This window comes from Pagrus pagrus (genome assembly GCF_965226575.1).
Source record: "Pagrus pagrus genome assembly, chromosome: 23".
NCBI classification, from domain to species: domain Eukaryota; kingdom Metazoa; phylum Chordata; class Actinopteri; order Spariformes; family Sparidae; genus Pagrus; species Pagrus pagrus.
Genome location: NC_140205.1, coordinates 12,017,510 through 12,037,702, shown reverse-complemented (window position 1 = coordinate 12,037,702; position 20,193 = coordinate 12,017,510). Strand labels below are relative to the sequence as shown.

The 20,193-nt window shown below is 41.8% G+C and overlaps 2 protein-coding genes across 9 annotated transcripts in view; both read left to right on the top strand.

The window, feature by feature from the left end:
- The window catches only part of znf800b (zinc finger protein 800b), a 33,585-nt gene extending 19,623 nt beyond the window's left edge, over positions 1-13,962 (top strand). For all 5 annotated transcript variants that reach the window (XM_084346521.1, XM_084346519.1, XM_084346520.1 and 2 more), the window contains 9 exons: positions 1,909-2,004; positions 3,166-3,309; positions 5,776-5,947; positions 6,076-6,256; positions 6,443-6,605; positions 6,705-7,108; positions 7,377-8,570; positions 10,245-10,358; positions 10,922-13,962. In XM_084346521.1, coding sequence (XP_084202647.1) covers positions 1,909-2,004; positions 3,166-3,309; positions 5,776-5,947; positions 6,076-6,256; positions 6,443-6,605; positions 6,705-7,108; positions 7,377-8,570; positions 10,245-10,346 — 2,456 coding nt within the window. In that variant the 3' untranslated portion in view covers positions 10,347-10,358; positions 10,922-13,962. The remainder of the gene's footprint in view (positions 1-1,908; positions 2,005-3,165; positions 3,310-5,775; positions 5,948-6,075; positions 6,257-6,442; positions 6,606-6,704; positions 7,109-7,376; positions 8,571-10,244; positions 10,359-10,921) is intronic.
- Positions 13,963-15,974: 2,012 nt separating this feature from the next.
- grm8a (glutamate receptor, metabotropic 8a) overlaps positions 15,975-20,193 on the top strand; it is a 251,995-nt gene continuing 247,776 nt past the window's right edge. For 3 of the 4 annotated variants that reach the window (XM_084345621.1, XM_084345623.1, XM_084345624.1), the window contains exon 1: positions 16,120-16,627. The gene's annotated coding sequence lies outside the window, so the exon portion shown is untranslated. Of the gene's footprint in view, positions 16,095-16,119; positions 16,628-20,193 lie in introns of those variants that run through there. The other variant, XM_084345622.1, reaches the window with a different exon arrangement.

Sequence of the window (20,193 nt, the reverse complement as noted above, 5' to 3'; positions counted from 1 at the left end):
TCGCTTTCTCTCTCTGTTTCTAGCACTCTTTCCTTCATGTCGTTCTGGGGGTGTCAGTCTGTCTGCTGGTCTTTTTTCTTTCTTTTTTTGTATGATGGTTTTGAGTGCTTGTGTGTGTGCTTTGGAGGAAGTGTGGAGACAACATGTCTTTTAACATGCAATGTCTCTGCTACTAGTCTTGTTATCTGAACAAAAGTAAAAACAGACAAAAATCATTTCTTTATATGTTGCTATGAATGAACAAAACGCAGCATTGTTCTCTGACTGACAGGAGTGCATCTTAGCTCAACATAAATGGTAGTTTGTGGGCTGTAATTTAAGTGTGTGCTGCAAAACAGTGGACATCTGTCACAGCTGGAAACACTGACAGTGTTTTATTTGGATCTTTGTCTCAGTCATCAATCTTACAAAAGGCTCTTTTTGCTGCAGCAAAAAATGATATTTTGCCGTCACCTTCTTTCACATCAATATGATGTGAGAAATTAGACTTAAGCATTTGAGGTGATTACAACGTCTGTAGAGTAATTGGTCTGTTTTTGTGGCCCTCTCTGCTCGTATGAAAAGTTAAGATGGTATTGATGGATGTTGAAATCAAACAATGCATGAAAGCAGTTAGAATGAGGGCACTTCACTGAGCTGCAGTCTGAGTAGCCTATTGTGGGTCATGGAGACACTGTCTCCTTTCATCAATAATGTAGGAACCAAAGCTCCGCTCCTGCCATGTTTTACACAAAGGAAAAACAAAATTGTTTGTTTTAGATCAATAAGTAAAACTGACACCCTAAAGGCATATTTGTTAAGATTCTTTTCTGTTTTTCTCTTGCGGGCAGAAATATTTGTTTTGCACCTTTTGTGTTGTGCAATATCTGCAGAATCTTTTGTGGTGTGTGTGCTCTGCAGTATTTTAGTCAGGAATGTTAAAAAGATTTGGCAGGACACAAGCCAACCTGCTTTATTAGAAAATACTCCACACAGTTAAAGGAAAAAGAAAAAATCTCTTTTCTAAATTGTGTTACACTGGTCTTTTTTTTTTGTTTTTAGACATTTGCATCATGCTGTTATTGACTAGCATGGTTACATTGTGTTCAATAGTGTGATCAACAAAGCTTGCATGCAACTAGCAATGAGAAGAATGATTGCTTTACTTTTCTTACAGTATCATTGTTGCAATCGATCGATTAAAAGTAATAAAGTAACAAAAGTAGGTCAGTAAATCAAACAAAACATAAAAATCCCTACCAGCATCAGAATTGCTGTTTCCCAGCTGACCCTGCACTCCTGCGTGATTGAGATTGAGCAAAGGCAAAAACATTTTCCAATACACATCAATACATTTCCTCGGGTCACATTCCTGCTTCTGCTGATAAAGTGGCACCGTGCGACATCCAAGCTGAAGTATCAGATGCTGCTCTGGCTCTGAACAGCGTCAGACTGAGAACAAAAATTTGTCATCAGCATGCCTCTGCCCCTCCACTGCATGTTTGCCAACAGTCCCACTCGAGCTGTAGTTGTCTGAAGAGCATCACTGTAAGACTGAATGAGTAACTGTAACAACTGTGCTGCGTATTTCCTTTCTTGTTACATCTTTTGATAATACTAAGGACTGAGGGATATATTTAATGATATACTGAAATTGGAGGGAGGAGAAAGATGACCTGCTTTCTCATAGTCAGCCTTTACTGCATGTGTGCAAGGAGGTAATGAGGTCAGAGTGAATCACTGCCCCATACAGACCTCATTGTCTCACTGTGTGTACCCTTTAAGCAAACTTTTATATACTTTTTGTCTTACCAGAGCCCCAGAATTCCCAGGTGACGGGTGACTTCTCTAAGACTTTCATGCTCTCTTGTAATTATTTGCTCGCTTTGATAAAATGCAATCTCTCTCTCTCTCTCTCTCTCTCTCTAGGTGTATGTGTGGAGCCAGGAGATCCTCCTCTGCTCCAGCAGCCTCTGCAGACCTCCAAGTCTGGGATTCAGCAGATCATTGAATGCTTCCGTTCAGGTTTGTGTCTGCATGTAGTGTTTAGTGTTTTTTTGCATCTGTGCGTCTTTATCCCAATATTTAAAACTGAACCACCAAGAAAAAGAAGAAGAATGTATTTGATTCAGACCAATTTATATTTGAGAATAATGTTAGCAGTCTGTCTCCAGCAGTCCATCACTTTAGCACTTCCATGTCTAGTGGATTCACAATGAATGAAATGTAAAACAGAAGTAGGAAATACTTGCTTTGCATTAACACAGCATCAGACTAGCTTAAATAGCTCCATTTCCTTAAACTACAGCTTTCAAAGTATGCAAAGTGGAAGTTTTTAAATAGCTGCTTCCTCTCTTGTTGCCTTTACACACCACATGTGGAGTTAAGCCTGACGACCAAAGCTTCTTTAAGCGTTGAGAATGCCCGTGGTAGGCACTGCTCTCAGGCAGGGCCGTCATGTTGTGGGTCAGCATAGTTATCCCCTGCTGTTGTGGTACATGATCATGCTACAACACACTACGATTGCATCTTCATTGAGCCAGAGGCAAAAGAGCAATAGATGGCAAGGACACACAATTCACCAGAGGATAGTGACATGTGAGAGGACACAATGTGTGTTTGCGTGTGTGTGACAGCAAGTAGCACAGGTACTGACATCTGTATGAGTCACCAGAGCAGTGTTTCGTCAGTGATTTAGCATGAATGTGTGTTGGCTGTGTGCACATGTGCATGCCAACACGTGTAAGTAAAATGTCCGTCAGAGCGTAACATGCATGCTACTTAAACTGAGGCCGAGGAGATGGACTTTTTGTGTAAAGCATGAGTCACATATCCAACGAAGCGCTGAATACTTCCGTATGGACCAATTGCAGTGAAGTTGAACACGAGTCAGCTGCTGTTGACTGAAAAAAAATTAAAAGAAGATGACAGCAGTGACGCGAAAGTAGCACTCAGTATGAAGGCCACCATTATCTACGTCCTCTGAAAGGCCAATGAGCTCTTCATTGGGATGAGCACAGGCCATTTATACAGAATAGAATTTATCAGCTTTGGAAAAGTGCGTCCTTTCTCTTTTTCTAACACTACCATGATTAGGAGTCTGTTGCTGCATGTACATGGTAAATGTCTTTATAGTTCTCCCTAAATCACTGTTAGTAATCCTCACTTCCTTTCCTTGTCTTGCAGGTACCAGCCAGCTGAAGCACATGCTGCTGAGGGAGGTGGACACCATCTTCGAGTGTAAACTGTGCCGCAGTCTGTTCAGAGGCCTGCCCAACCTCATCACACACAAAGAGTACTACTGCCTATCACGACTGCCTGAGCCCGACGGTGAGCGACATGACACATGCACACATGTAAACAAATCTGAAATGCTGAATAACACATTTATAAACTCAGCTGAGCTCTCAAAGTCCGAAAATCAAAGTTGAACAAAAACATAAAGATTAAAAAAAAAATTCCACATAAACTCAGTAATAAAATCAATAGGCAGAACAGGTAAACTCAGACTCTGAGAGCCAGGGTCCAAGGTTTTGTACATGCTGACATGCAAACGCAAACTTGTACAGATCAGACAGACAAACCGAGACTCCCTTGGATCAGACTGACTCCAGCTAGGCACCTGTGCACACTGAGTTTTGTTAACACACAAACCTATGCACAGAATCATTGATTACCTCAACACCTCCTAAGGCTTCTCGGCGGTTTGCTTTCACATTCTGACACTCCAAGGTTTCTTCTCTTGCTTCCACACCATCTGTCTCCTACTCATTATTCTCCTCTTATCGCCTCTGACTGCACACAGTGCCGTTTCAGTCTGTTATGAACACATTTACACACACTCACATGCACATTGTAACATGCCCAATCCATCAATCACTACTCATACTCGAAGTGCAGTTTCTCCTTGGCTCTCCTTTCATATCACTAAAGAAATTGACTTTGATCTCGCAGCATTTGTGTTTTATCTACTTCTCATTATTCACAGTGTGTATGCGTGTCTCTATTCTTTGCTGCTTAGAAGTGGTATGAGACTGAGGGAAAGGATGAAGCCTAGGAGACTCTTCAAGTAATTTCTCTGTTACCCAACTCTCTTCTCATCTCCTCCTAAAAGAGAAATCAATCTCAACACAAACGGTCAATTATATTTTCCTCACTTTTATCCACTGTAATGATCGACGTTGTAAAAAAGAAGTTTGTTTATTCACACCCTTCTTTTCATCTGTTTCTAGTCTTAATGGAGTTGTTCCCTGCACCAGTGGCTTAATTTTTCTCAATCAAGAGTGCGTTGCTGTGCTGAAAGTGTGTTGTTTTTATATTTTGATAAATGACTTAATTGGTGTCTGTTTTTTACCATCGAGCTGCTGGATATTAATTTGTGCTTACTGGATAAACAAAATGGTTTTCTTAGAAACACTCAACTTTTCATCATCCAGCTCTGACAGCGGGCTGATACAGTCTCCAGTCCTGATTTGTAGTCCATTTTTAAAGTGTCTAGAAATTCAGTTCTTCTCTTTAAATCATCCTTTTAACTCCTGTTGTAAAGGATTTTTATGAAAGACTTGCTCGTTTTCTAAAAAGGAATCTTTTTTTGCTTTTGAGAGGCAAACTTTTTGTATTCAGTAAAAAGGAAGCTCAGTGAAATAAAAATAAGTGGCAAACCAAAAGTGCACCAACAGAAAATGTTTAATAGCCCTAGACCCTCATCTTTCCAGCACATAGTGACACAAACCCATCCACTTTCTGACCAATTTAAGTGTTTTTCCATTTTGGCTTCTTTGTGGGCTTTTAAATTTGTCTGGTAACACAAAAGAAAATTGAAGGGGAGGGGCGACTGGCCTCTACGAGATGATGTCTTTATTAAGATGTTTGGGCTTTTATCTGTTGCCCATGCACAATTTGCCACAAGAAGTAGGCAGCCTGGAGTTCAGTGTCTTGCTCGAACACATTTTAAGAGGACACAACGCTTATGTACTTGTTTTGCCAACTAAGAGTCGAGTTGTGTTGTTAGTAGCATGATTTTGCTAACCGTCAGGACACACTTCCATATGTCAGATGATGACTTCAGATGAATGAATGTTAATACGTTATGATCATGGTCCACCTATCCTTCCATTTACTAATATCAAGGCAATCACAGTGAGTTTCAGTACCCATCTGACCATACTTTTTAGTATACCAGAAAAAGATTTAGTATGTCCCCAATACATAGTATAGTAAATACAGTATGCCAAAAATACCAGGATGCCCCACTGTGTCTGGTCACATTTTGAAGTGTGCAAGCCAGCATGCTTTTCTGACTATTCTGACTAGACAAGTCTGTTCTTCATTCCCATATAAAATATTATTAATAAACCGCTAGTAAGACAAGGCACAAAAAAACAACTAATTACAATTTGGTGGCAAGCTCACATCTGTAATGTTGCATCAGCAAGAAAACATGAGCTAATGTTGTGAATATAAGCTGCATCGTATGTTTTCTTACTATGCTGGTAGCTGCAGACCAGAACTAGAGCTCCTTCCACTTTGAAACACTGCACTAAGTGTGGGTAGTTCAGAGGGCTTGGGAAATTCAAGTATCCAAATGTTAAGGTTGAATTTGCCTGTTTTAGAATTATTGAATTTCTTAGCAGCCACAGAAGTAGCAGTAGCGACTGGCATTGGTCAGAAACTCTTTTGTTTTAAACGATACATAATATAGGACTAAAGTTAATTTCCATTAGTTACTATAATTCTTATATAAAATAAATGTATATATTTGAACTTTGTTGAATTGTTCTTTTCTTGGTTCATCAGGTGATGAAAGACAAAGTCTAGCCATGAAGGATTTACTGGACGCCATATATCCCAGACCTGACCGGCCTGACTGCGTTGTCCGCTTGGAGCCCATTCAGACCACTAATAAGGCCGTGTTCCAGTACCTCACCACTGAGGAGGAACTGGCTAGATATCCATCACACACACCCAGGTAGGTGGTAGAGGAATACTATATTATTGTAGGTTGTCTAAGACCCTCATGATGTGATGGTCTTTTAGGCTACTCCGTCTTCTCGTCTTCCCTTGTCTCTGACTGTTTTAAGTCAATGTTCTTCACAGTGCCAGAGAGAGTCCTGTAGCCTGGGAGGGAGAACCAGTGGAGGGTGTGGACAACAACCAGCAGAGCCAGCCGGAGAGCCACAGCAGCCCGGGACCTAATCAGGGACAGAGGAGATGGGAGGCTGAGGAGGAGTCTAAAGATGAGCCACCACCGCATGAAGACGAGGGGTCCACTAGTGGGGTAGGTGGCCACAAAGTGGGGTTTGCTCAGAGTGAATGTCATGTTCAGTACATCTTTAAAATTATTTTATAGATACCTGTCATTACTCAGACCTGTTGCTTTTTTACGTGCTTGATGATAAATTTTCCACATTGTTTATCATACTCAGTCGATCTCCATCTTCTTTGTTTTCTCCCTCATGTTCAGGTTGAGGACGTGACAATTTCCTGTTGTCTGTGCGGTCAGGACTTTAACTCACGCCGCAGCATCAGGCGTCACTGTCGCAAAATGCACCAAACCAAACTGGAAGAGCTCCGAAAGTTCACAGAGACTCGTACAGTTCCCACAAGCCTGCTCTCTATGGTGAAAGGTATATCAAACACATGACAATTTGAAACAAGGAAAAAAACAACTGTAGCTTTTTTGTTAAGAAAACATGAAATAATATTTGTTTCTGTTGTCACTGAAGGTCGACCAAGGACTCTCAGCACACCAACCGGAAAATCCTGCCCAGTGTGCCTCAAAACCTTCGCCACTAAAGCCAACGTACGCCGTCATTTCGACGAGGTCCATCGCGGCCTTCGTCGTGACACCATCACACCCAGCATTGCCTCGCGGCCCGGTCAGCCCTTCTCTCTTGAGGTCACACCCCCCAGGAAGAGCAACAGCACCTCTCCAACACGTGGCCAGAACTCCTCCAAGTCCACCCCCGTGAACACTAAGACAACGCCTTCAAACCAAAACCAGCCCAAACCTCAGAGTCCGGTCCCAGCCCCAACCCCAGCCCCAGCCCCAGCCCCAGCCCCTGCCTCTCCGCAGGCGAACCCGGCCTCATGTCGCTGCACGCTCTGCAAGAGGAACTACAGCTCACAGGTGTGTTTGGCAGCCTTTTTCTTTTCTTTTAACTTTTGATTTATTTGGTTCTTGTGGGTGGTGAAGGGCTGTGTGATATGACCAAAATTTCATGTCACGGTATAGGTCATTTCATGTCCAATTTATGGCATGATATAGCAATTCAAGGTAGTCACTCATATTTAATTAATATTCTCCTTTTATTGAGAGCCTTTGTGAACATTTTTAACCAAGCATAAAAGAAAATCTAATCATGTTTTGAATCTGTATTTTTCTCTGTGTGTTTCAGCTCATGTTGAAGAGACACATGCGTATTGTCCACAAAATATACAGCATCAAAAGTAACCGACCTGGTACGACGTCCAACTCCTCTACTACAGCACCCACTCCGAACAGTAGCAGCGCCAATTTAGTCCAAGCTAACCCAAGCAACAATATCCGAGTGAAAGAAGAAGCAGTAGAACCTTCAGATAACGATGACGACGACAATGACAATGACAATGACAATGAGGACGACATCGATAGCAGTCCGGCTCCATCGCCTAGTGACAGCACTGGGACAGCTAAAGTTGTTCCTGTGGGACAAAACGCCCTGAAGGTGAAGGAGGAGGAGGCCCCATCGAGCCCAAAGATGACACCAGTGCTATCTTCATCATCCTCGCGCGGAGGCAACACATGTAGCACTGGCGGGTCTTCAAGAATGACCAAACTGTCGGTGGGTTTCGACTTCAAGCAGCTCTTCTGCAAACTGTGCAAGCGACAGTTCAGCTCACGGCAGAACTTAACAAAGCACATCGAGCTACACACAGATGGCAACGACATCTTCATTAAGTTCTACCGCTGCCCTCTCTGTCGCTACGAGTCACGTCGCAAACGTGACGTCCTGCGCCACGTTACTGTGGTCCACAAGAAGTCATCCGCATACCTCGCCAAAATCATGCCCAAACTGGAGAGCAGGGCGGTGAAGCGGCTCGCCGAGGTCGTCCTCAGCAGCTCCACTCCGAACAAGAGGACCAGCAGCAACGTCAAAGAGGAAGTGAACGGACGTCCCGCTTCTGCACCCCCATCTTCTTCCCCTTCACCCCCGGTCACTCGCAAGCAAGAGTGCTCCACAGCTCCCCCAAGCACCACCTCAGCCTCTTCCAACTCCTCGTCCTCCTCTTCCTCCGCCCCGCCACCTGCCCCAATCACTCGGAAACAGCAGGACGTCGCATCGCCAGCGTTCACGCCATCCCCTCCTGTCACCCGCAAGCAGGAGAGACAGCAGATCCACCAGCATCGGCCCATCAGCCCCCCACTGACCCGCCGCAGTGAGAAACACACACACCAACGCAACTCCTCCTCCGCCAGCTCGCCACACACCCGACGGCACGACGCCCAGCCAGAGGGCAGCAGCACAGGGTCGACGTCCACTGAAGTCAGAGTGACCAAGAATTTCTCCCTCCATGCCTGCGACCAGTGTGGACGGGCCTTTGCCAAGAAGGTATTAATTCTAGGGCTGCAACTAATGAATATTTTTATTATCGATGAATCTGCTGAGAATTTCAGTGTTTAATCATTAAGTCTTTAAAATATGAAAATTGTGAAAAATACTAATAGTCTAAAACCCAAAGACTCTTCATTCACTATCATAAATGACAATTAAAAGCAGCAAGTCTTTGCATAAAAGCAGCTGGAGCAAGCAAATGTTTGACATATTTCCTTGAAAAATGGCTTAAATAAAATTATCAAAAATCATTGGTAATTAATCTTCCTTTGATCAACTAATTGTTGCTCTTTTAGATTTTTAATGCTGCTTCTTAACTACTACTCTTAAAAGAAAAAGCTTTTCACATTTTTGCAACTCTCTCAATCAGGAACAAAAAGTAGACTGAAATGATCCACAATCACTTGTGGTGCGTAAGATAATCATCATCACAGTCTGCCCTCATGAAGACTACTTAAGTGAACTGTCATTGATCAAGCTAAGCAATCATTTCCTGATGCCTGAGAAATTCCACCCTCATAAATTCAGTATTACAGATGCTGCTCTAATACGTGATTGTCTGCGCCACAATTGTCTGAAAAGACTTTGATTGCAAAATCTTGCAGTCTAATGTTGATACATATTGTGGTTAATGAGCCACAGCAGATCCACCATTCAGAGAAATGTTTTTTTGTTAACTACAGATTTAAAACTATGAGGAATGCACACATCCAAAGTGACACAATCACAGTCTGTAATAAATTATAAATGAGAGATATAGAGTAATAAATGATGTGTGGGTTGCTGTTGCAATACCAAAATACAATCTGTGTCAGGCCGATAACTCGTTTAATTATTAGTCAATTGACAGAAAAGCAATCTGCAACAATTTTAATAATTAAAACAAAGGTTACAACATAATTTGTCAAGCAAAAACTCGAATGTTCTCTATTTCAAGCTCCACAGATGTGAGAATGTAGTGCTTGTCACTCTTTTACTTTTTCATAATGTTGTACAGGCCAGAGAATTTAATCACTCATCAATAAGATTGTTTATTGCAGCTCAGGTATCAAGATAATAATCTTAGTTAATGACACCCGGTACACCTAATAATAATCAGGTGTCATCATTATGTTGAAGTCTTAACTATTAGTATCAGGGTTTGGATAAAGCCTTGAAAGTTTGGAAAATGCCTAATTTCAACTGTTTAAAATGTTTTCAAGGATAGGAATATGCTTTAGTTTGAAAAAAATCATAAATAATGCTTTATTTTCAAGATAATCTGGTGTTACATCTACACAATCACTCATGTTAATCAAAAATAGTTTAATATTTGACATAAAACAATAATGTTGTTTTGTTGTTTCCTGGCATCTAAATGAACTGAGGATTAAATAATCATGATTTCAACATACAGTCAGAGTTTAAATGAACAGCTGGTAAAATAAACCAAGTGACGATACACTAAAGGAATTCTGCAAACAATATTTTGCAAATTAATTCATAGTTGCAATTTAAATGTGACGGTATAGGCCGCGAGAGTCTGGAATTTGTTGGTTTAAGTACCTTGAAAGTGCTTGAATTTCATCCTAAAAAAAGCCATACAATCCCTGTAGTTTAACTCCATGTAATGAAACTCAACTTAATAGCATGTATCTGTATTGAATTCTCTTTAAATTGTGTTTGTGTCAGCTGTACCTGGAGTCTCATAAGAGAAGTCATCGCAACGCAGTGACGTCAGCGGCCAACAGGAGGAAAGGAGTCAGCACTCGCTCCAAATCCCTGGCCTGGTGAAAAACACATTGTGTAAGAATCCAAGACGGTTTACAGCCTGTACGACTCTTCCACTTCATATCTGCCTGCTTGTCCTTTTGTTGCTGTTTTTGTTTTTCTGCTTTTTTCCCTTTTTTGCACCATCTTGCTTTCTCCCTCCCTCTCCCTGTCTTTCTGCTGCAGCTGTGTTTTCAGAAACCACAAAGAGATGCTGCTGTGTAGTGTGTTTTTGAGCAAATTTTGTGGATGTGTGTGTGAGAGAGAGAGAGTTTGCTTGTGATATTTTAGCTTCCTTTGTGGCAAGAGAGGTGTGTTTAATGCTTATGTAGAAAACCTGTTCCCCGGGGCAAAGATGAGAAACCACAATCATTCTGCAGGCTTTAATTGACCACTCTGCATGTAAACCAGCTGTTTCCTACGTTCTCCCTCACGTTTATTTTCTCTGTGTATCTCTCTGCTGCTCATTATAAAGCTTCCTCTTTGTCTAACTATTGCTCTTTTTTTCCTGCCTCTTGCTTATTTCTTCCCCTTACTCTCCGTATTCCCCCCTTTCTTGTGTTCTCGTTCCTCATTTCTCTCTCTTCTTCTCTCTCTAGTCGCAGTCCGGCGGGGGTTTCTGGACGAGTGAGCCGCTAACGATGAAGAAGTGAATTAAAACTTTCAATAGAGAAAAATAATGGACGAAAGGAGAGGAGCACAGAGCGGAGATGAAGGAAACAAACAAACAAGGAGTGAAGTACAAAGGATTTCCACCTTTTGCTTTGGAACCAAATATATTGTTGGAATCTGACATTTTTTTTGTATAGTTTCATTATTAAGCCAGCCAGCTTGCTGGACGGTGGAGCTGCTATCAACGGAGAGACTTTGGTGAAAAGAAGATTCACTAGTGCTGTATATATCTCTATTTACTTACAACAGTATGTGAATATAGATCCATATGCAGATGAGTTATTTGTACTGCTTTGTTCTTCATGAACCACATCTAAGAAAAGGATGAAGGTCGACGATGGAAATGTGAGTGTTTGTGTGTGAGATTGTGTGAAATCAGAACTGGATTGTGGCCTCCACACAAAATAGACTGGAAACAAACTGTTGATTTATTTTGTAAAAAGCACCTAATTTTTAAGATGCACTGTGTAGTTTTGGAGAAGTTCAAACTCAGAATATTGCTTTTTACAATATTAATGAGGTGATAATACAAACTCGGAAATATTTATTTTTTCCATAAGTGAATAAACAAGCTGTCCCCAGAACACTGTTAAAAGGTGGCAGGGTCCGCCAAATATAAACAAAGTAAAACAGTATGAAATTGTGTTGTCCTTTTAAGGTGAGTTTGTTTGTTCAGTCATTAAAGCAAAGAGAGATTGTTTATTTAGTTTCTTTAGGCTTAACAGTCAGTGAAGATCTTTATCTTCTGATTAGAAATTTCTTCCCCAAAACTACGTAGTGCACCTTTAACCTCTGAAGTCCCACATAGATACACAAAACCTATTTGGTCCTTGGCAGTTCTTCCTGTAGATTGACAACAAATACAGCGTGTCAAAAATCCTAACAATTTGATATATTCAAGAACATTTGCGCAAGATTATGATCGATGACTTCTCTCCCGTCATTTCTCTCACATTTCCCCCGACAAACAGAGCACTGTTTTGTTACAGGATAGGCTGCAACCAGACTGTTTCCCAGAAGCCTTCTGGTTGCCTCAGAGTTAAAAACTTAATTTATCTTCTCATGTAAATGTTGCCACTGAGAAGCAGAAGTCACGTATTAGAGGGTGAAATGTTCATTAATTACATAATGTATGGTCAAAGTGAGGGAAACCCCAATGTCTGTTTTGCAGTTTTCCTTAAAAATTGTGTTTGTGTTTGTTTTTAAAAAAACCTCCAATCAATTTTGAGTGATCAGTTGTGTTTTCTTTCATCCCATTCTTTTGCTATTTTTATTATTGAACTGCATCTGAGGAACATATGTGAAGGGTGTTTCTTTTACTTTGACCGTACCCTGTTTACCTCCATTTATTAGTTCCTGTAATAGTCTAATGTTGCTCTTATAACCAGGCTGTGTGAAACAAGGATATCAGTTTGTGACCTGAGGGAGTGATGTTCTGAAACGAGGTCATCCATTTATGTTAAAGGGCGACGCATTCACTCACAAAATAAAACATCCCCCTAAAGGAGACATATTGTGCTCATTTTCAGGTTCATAATGCCTGAGTCAGCACAGCTAACAACAACAGAGCAGCTGTGCTAAATCAGTTCTTGAGTGCCACTGATGAGGCATTTGAGGAACAGTGTTTTTTCCTGTGGGAGAGAGGAGCTTCTGTTGCTTTAACTTTTTTAACTTTCAAGATCTTCTACAAACACAAGAACCTACACAACACACTGAAGGAAATGGGGGGAAAAAACGAAAAGCATAATCGGTCTCCTTTAAGTGGTTGTAATATGATGGTATGAATGGTATTTACAGGTGTTTAAAAGATGTGAACTCAGTTTTGGAGACGGGTGTTACAGTAACAGCCATACTGCTTAGGACATTAGAAACCATTAACTGGAAGACGTCATTTTCTGTGTTAAGAGAAATGTCATTGACTCTAGGTGATACATATCTACATTCAGAAACCTGTCACCACACAGTGTTACTGAAGTGTACACCCCACTCATTGCTTTACTTTATTTGGCCACTTCAGAAATTGGTCCTCAAACCCAGACAGCAGAGTAGGTGCTTGTGATTTATTTCAAAGCAGACGTGTGTCAACTTTAGTGTCTAAACAGCAGGTGCAACAGGTTTGAATAGACACCTGCTGTTTGCGGTGCTAATCCTGATTCATAACAGGCCAAAATGTGGGGGCTGTGAACATGAAAACAGTTAAAGTTTTAAAAGTTTACATTCAACTTTTCGTTCCATTAATCGTTCCGAGGCTCTTTCAAATAAACTTTGTGAGCTTTTCTTTTTAATTTCTGTTTTTCGGGGACTAAGAGCTGTATCTGTTCCATTCAAAATATGCTTTCATGTACTCAGACTTCAAGGGGGCTGCATCAATGTTACCCAGAGGTAGTCTTTGAAACACTGGCGCATGAGTCGGGAGGGAAGAATCGAGGAAGAGACCAAATGTAGATATGTCTTAATGTTCAAACAGAAAGCCATGAAATGGAACAAAAACCAGAAAAAAGGAAAGACCAAACTTTATTTTTATAACTGAAAACTGCAACAAGGTCTTGAAAACGTGTATATATGTATTCTGGTATAAATAATAGTTATAATAGTCACAATAGTTATTGACTTGTACCTAACTGTTGGTTGACCATATGCTTCGAACATGTCCGACTAGTTACTGTCACTGTTTATTAATTAATGAGGCAAGCTTGTTCCACCATTAGTTGTCTTTCTTTGCATCTCATTCCTTTTTGAAGGAACTTTTTGTTGGATTGTGACAAGAAGAGAACAGTAATCAAACCTCAAGAGACTCTTAGGACTTTGTGTGTGTTTTTTTCCCCTTGTCATTTCTTTCATCATCAGTTGTAATATGTTATTAAACTCACCTCCTAGAACCTGAGAAGAGTTAGAGCAGCATTTCAGATGTGACAAGAATGTTAAAACCAACCACTTAATAAATAAAAATGTACCGCTTCAAACCTCACGAGGGAGTTTTGTGTGCCTTCGTTTTTTATTTTTCTGTCCTCAGGTATGAGTCACATACTTCCATCCATCATGTTTGTTTACTGTGTTTGCAGAGAGTAGATTTCATTTGCCTCCTCAGGAATTGCTTCTTTGGACATTTGCATTTCCCCCATATTTCTACTTTCTCACATTATTTCTTGCGCTGCAGTACGTCATTCCTTTTGACGTCCCTGACAATGCTGGTGACGTCAAGAGACAGTTCCAGTGCATATTGAAACACATGGTGAAAGAAATCAGTGAAGGGTATCTTTAGTATCCTCTCTGGCTTTGAGACGACAGCTGTATAACAGAGAGCCTGAGTTACATGAACAAGTAATGAATTTAAAGGTCAACTTTATCTTTCTTACGTAAATTCTCAAATGGACCTGTGATGTTTGAAAGACAAGCACATGCGCCATTTAGGTAGGTTGGGTCTGACAAAAGATGGTTGCATCATGGGAAATTAAGTCAAGATCCAGCTGCTGCTTCATTGCTCCTCTAATCTGTTTCCCACAATCGAAACAAAAGATTTTTGGTGGAGAAACTGGAACTAACAGCAGTTTTATTCACCTTAAATTTGGCCTTGTTGTTTGACTTCCCTTACCTGGAAGTAGCGGCGGCAACCTAATGAAACACCTTTAGCTAAAGAGTAAAGTTGGGATAATGTAAGTACACAGCTCAACAAATTATATAACTAAGTATACAACCATGTCCATGTACTATTTAAAGGGTAACTCCACCAAATTCACACATTAAAGTGTGTTTAGAGGTCTTGAGGAGCACTACTCCACTTGTGAAAAAGTCTGATAAATTACCTCCAGCGATGTCACTCAGTGGCTAAGTTGCATTGTGGGTAGCGTAGGCACAATGTTGTAAAAAGCAGCCTAGCCCTACGATGACACTGTTGGGCTCATTAAGGACAGTTTAAAAATAAATGACCTGATGCCTACATTATCCACAATGCAATGTAGCCACTGAGTGTTATCTGGAGGCAATTTATCAGATTACATGCAGCTTCCTCTGAGCCACAAACACCTTTTCACCACTTTTTTTTCATATATGCTGTCGTACTCCCAAACACCTGTCAACACACTTTAATGTGTAAAATCGACGGAGTTACCCTTTAACTGTTGTAGCTTGTTCTTATCTATTTAATTTTAAGATATTCTGCAGTTTATTTATTTAGTTATTTTTATAAACAGATGATGTACTTTGTCAAATTAATGTTGTGCAGGAATAAAATTAACATTCCCCTCTGAAATGTAGTGAAGTAGAGGTAAAAAGCAGAACTCCAATACATGAGTAAATGTATTTAGTTACATTCTGACAAAAAGTAAAACCTCCAAACCCTCCTGTTCCTACTCTGCTTTTCTTTCCCCCCAGGTGACAGCAGTCTGAAGACCCCCACCTGCTCTCCCTCTGCTGCAATTACGCGACTCTCGCCACAAGATGGCGCCATCGCACCGCGTCCCTCCTCTCAGGTGAAGCCTCCCTCCAGTTGGTTTCGCGTTGCGCGCATCTTCGGCACAGTCACACCAGAGAGCAGCCCGGGTCTGGTTTCGATTGCCTGGTTCCTCACTCCACGCGGCTTATCAAATTGTTATTACACAGCAGATGGGATGCGGTTCATTTATTTAATTCCATCCCGCACAAAGAGCCGCGGCGCTCTGGTTTTACAAGGGGGAGAATCAATGGGCGCAGTAAAAAATGGATTGAAGTTGAGGCAATTAAAGAGTGTGGCGCAACGCCTGTGTGAGCATATTTTGATGACTTATTAATGTGCTCAAATAACCGAAGCCCTCTATTGTGGAAACCATCGATCCGATTGATTGGTAATAAACTTGATTGAATGGGTGGACTCTGCCGGACGACAGTGGCGCAATTAGACGATGATTTGCAGGCACGATGCCTTGAGATACATATGTTTCATGTAGTGTGTGTGTGTGTGTGTGTGTGTGTGTGTGGTGTGGGGCTGTGTGAGTCGTGCGCTGTCCCTTTCAGCACCGAGGAGCTGGAGAGGAGTGTGCGTCGCGCGTCCGAGTGGATGGACTTTAAAGGGTTTTTTTTTCTTAATGCGCAAAGTGCGTAAAGCTCGGAGAGGATAGAAATCAGGTGGGTTTTACCAACATTATTGATCATGAGTGACAGACTCCGGGTATGATGAATTCCTCTGCACCTCTCTCTCTTTCTCTCCCTCGCCCTACCTCCCTCTCTCTCCCCCTCTCTCTGTATCCGAGGCTCATTCTTGGGCATTGACTTCGCTACAGGCAGCCTCCCTCTGTTGTCACCTTAAACAAGTGCGGGGTTATTAATTGCGTTTCTGCCGGTCACGACGGAGCGCTCCTTTCTTTTCCTTCTTTCTATGCGTCTTCACAGCTTTCCCTTCTCCGCGTCTTCGCCTCGCGGATGGTCTTATTGTCTTTAAATCCGTTTTGCTGTTGTGGAGGAAAAAAAATTACAAAAAAAAAAAAATCTCACTCCTGTATTGAGGACTGGTATTTGGAAGGAGGAGAGGGAGAAAAAACTGCTGAGCTCCGCAAGGAAGTTGCCCGAGGCGGACAGGGACCCCAAGGAGTCCGCGGAGGAGGCTGGAGACGGCGCTTCTTCACCCTTCACACACTGTCGGATGGATTTGATTGTCTGAGGTATCTCATATAAAATCATCTCGCCTTTTCTTTTTCCTCCATTCTGACTAAATGCTGTTGCCTCCTTTTTTTTGTCTGTGGGTGGATTTTTTTTTTTTTTTAATTTATTGTCTCAATTCGCCCCTCTTTTGGGATTTTATTGATTCCCACTCATCATTTTCATTACGCACGGATTCTGAGCGATAGTGGCTAGGTGAGTCAATGTCTCAGCGGCACATGGGAAGAGGTATGTGTCTCTCAGGGGCTCAATATTGCGTGGGAATGGCAAACAGATACATGAAATAGCTTCATAATGGTGTTTCTCTTCTTTTACTGTGGATGGCACTGTCTTAATTAGGGTGCAATCAGAATACCACCACCAGCAGCAGCAGCTCTGCTGCTGCACAGAGACAAGCAGCCTATAGCATAATGAGCATACACCCATACACTTTGATCTGGCATGGGTCTTATTCTTGAACCTGTGGGCTGTGTTTTTATCTGCACACATGACTTAATCACGTCAGAAGATGTGTCTTGTATGAAAACGATGCCTGAGCTGTGTCTCTTGTCTCGTAGCAATGTAAGCTGGGATTTACATGTCTTTATCCACATATGGAAGGAGTCAGTATGTGGCAGAGGAAATGTGAGGTGACTATATTCCCTCATAGATGATGCTAAAATGAAAAAGAAAAAAAAAAATCACGTATACCCATGCATTCTGCTCAATATTTATTTATTTATTGCAGTGACACTGAATTCATCAAGTCACCCCCTCTCTGGTGACATGATCCTGCCAAAATCATCGAAAGAACGCAGCTGGAAAGTGTGAGAGATGATCAGAGCAAGGCTAGGGAACAGGTAGAGAGAGTGGAATAAAAAAAGAAAAAGTGAGGTATGAATGGGAGGAGACCGAAAAGGAGAGACAGACCGCAATTGTTGGATGGGAGACCCCAAAAAACACATAATTTTGAGAGAGAGAGAGAGAGAGAGAGAGAGAGAGAGAGAGAGAGCATAGGGTGGCAGAAAAGCTATCACTTTCTGAAAAGAGCAGCAAGCTCCCTGGAAAGATGAGGAGCCCTGCAGAAGAGGAGGAGGACAGAGGGAAGGAAGAATCTTGAGGAGTTGAGGTGGAATAGGGAGGAGAGGAGGAAGGCCAAGGAGGCCAGGTGGGGAGGAAACCGAAAAAGGAGACACCAGTGGGCAACTCTCAACTCGACAGCCAACCGTGGGTGCAAATTAAAAAGAGCGATGAGCCTCTCGGGGCTTTCACCCTCTTCATCTTCATGCCACCGACCCTCACGGTGCCGGAAACCTCCTTCTGTCGCCTTCTTTTAGGCTGCCACACGGGAGGAATTATGTGGGTTTTTTTGAGCCTTCGCAAAGCATCATAAAGCACAAGGACTCTCACGGGAGCAAAGAGTAAAAAGAGTAACAGGATAGAACAAGATCAGGTGCATGACATACAGGATAGCCACAGCGACAAGGGTGTCGCTGAATCGCACTCAGCAGGAAATGTGATAATTCTCAGTTAGTGCAAATGAGACATGAAACTTTTAATAACCTCAGGGCCTCAGTTCAGTCACGAAACGTTCACACATTGCCCTGATCTGATTTTTTTTGGCGCCCCTCTCGGGATGTGTTCATGTACTTACATCTCGGATTAATGTAACTGTTTTTAAATCATGAACATGAACCCATCAGGTTAAATATTCCCATTAAGTCCATCTGTTATCTCCTTGTTTGGGAAGATCCAATTTCTGCCAAATGTGGATCCTATTAGACTGTAATCAGGCGTGGGTATGAATTGTTTAATTGTCTCAGTAACAGGCTACCCAGACCTCATTTGGACCCTTCCTGTGCCTGAGCCAAGTGGAGCATGAATCCAGGGGAAAAAAGTGTTGAATAAACAATATTGTGGCGAGCAGAATACCGGCTACCCTATATAAAAGCAGGGTTTTTAATCATAGCCACGGCTTGTCTGTGTATGAGTGGCTTTGACCTAATTCCATTTAGAGTGGAGAGAAACTGATGAATTAATTGGGACAGAATCGAATTATAAATGGATTCAGCGAAGAGGGCGGCTCACGCTGTGATGAGATCTAAGCCCCCGGAAACCTGTTAGGGGTCCTTGTGGGCGAAATCAAGCAGGTCTGCTGAATGTTTTCCAAAGGTTAAAGTTAAATGATGCTTTGATTTGCTTGGACAGTCTGATCCCATGCCAGCAGAAATGATGCAGTTCCAATTCCTCAGTTGGACGTCATGTAGGGTGATATAGGCGCGGCCGGAGTGACCCACTAGGGGGCCCTGGGGTAAAAGTGCCAGGCAATAATGCAGGTGCTGCTTTAAGGTGGCCATCATTTTAGTTCAGAATGTGATTTAGTGATGCATACCGTGTGAAAAAATACATATGCAACTTATAATATCGACACAAACTAATTGCCACATGGTAAACCTGGAGTCTTTGGGACCCCGTAGGGTTTAGGGCCAGAGGGCAGTCGCCCACTTCACCTGGTTCCAGCCTCGAATGTAGCCTGGCTTCATATTTGAAAATGAGCCACACTTTAATGTTTGAAATTGGAAGTAGAATGTGAGTAAGTCTATGTCTTTGGGACTGTTGTATTTAACATATGGCTACAGCCAGCAGCCAATTAGCTTAGCTTAGCATCAAGAGTGGAAACAAGGGAAAACAGCGGTCCAAATGTAACAAAACTGAAGTCAAATTTCCACTCTTTATGCCAGGCTAAGCTAACCGGATGCTAGTCGTTGGCCTTGTGTTGATTGTAGGCCTACAAACATGATATTGGTGTCAATCTTCTCATCTAACTCTTGACAACAAAGTGAATAACAGACAGAGCAGGCTAGCTGTTCCCCCTACAGTATTTGCCCCCTAAGCTAACTGGCTGCTAGCTGTTGCCTTGTGTATTAGAGGCTAACCTTCTCATCTAACTCTTCAGACGAACAAGAATAATGTGTCTGAAAATGTCCAACTATTCTTTCAACATTTTAAAGATTATACACTGTAGTCTGTCTTCCCCTAGACAAGTTATTCCCTAAGGGAAGATAAGCAATGGAATGAACGACAAAGCTAATTAATCGTTTAAATTGTGTGAAAAAAGGCCACCTCAATAGCGTAGCTTGCGTGTATTGAGGTAAGCAGGACATCTATAATAAAGCGTCTTGTTTCAGAGTGATGGCCTGAATATGTAGAAATGATGTAATGATATAAATGTCGATCACACAGCCTTGAATAGCGCTGAATGGTGCTGAATTTAATGCAATGTCTGGTGTAATTCTTCATTCAGAGTAATTTCTAGTACTACATCTTTATTAAGAGCTATTTATCCCTTGCAAGTAATATAATGAATGCTCTGTTGGCTTTTCCTGGAGAGATGTATGGGCTAAACAAAACTGAACCCACCTTTAGATCTCAACAGTCTCCATGCAGAAAATAAAATCAGGGATTGTGGATCAAGTGAAGCAAATGAGAAAATAAATCCCCCGGGCCTCGACTAATGGAGGCGCATTAGCACTTATATCATGTAAGAAGCAACCAGTTTGTCACAACCATTTTCCAGTTATGACCCAGA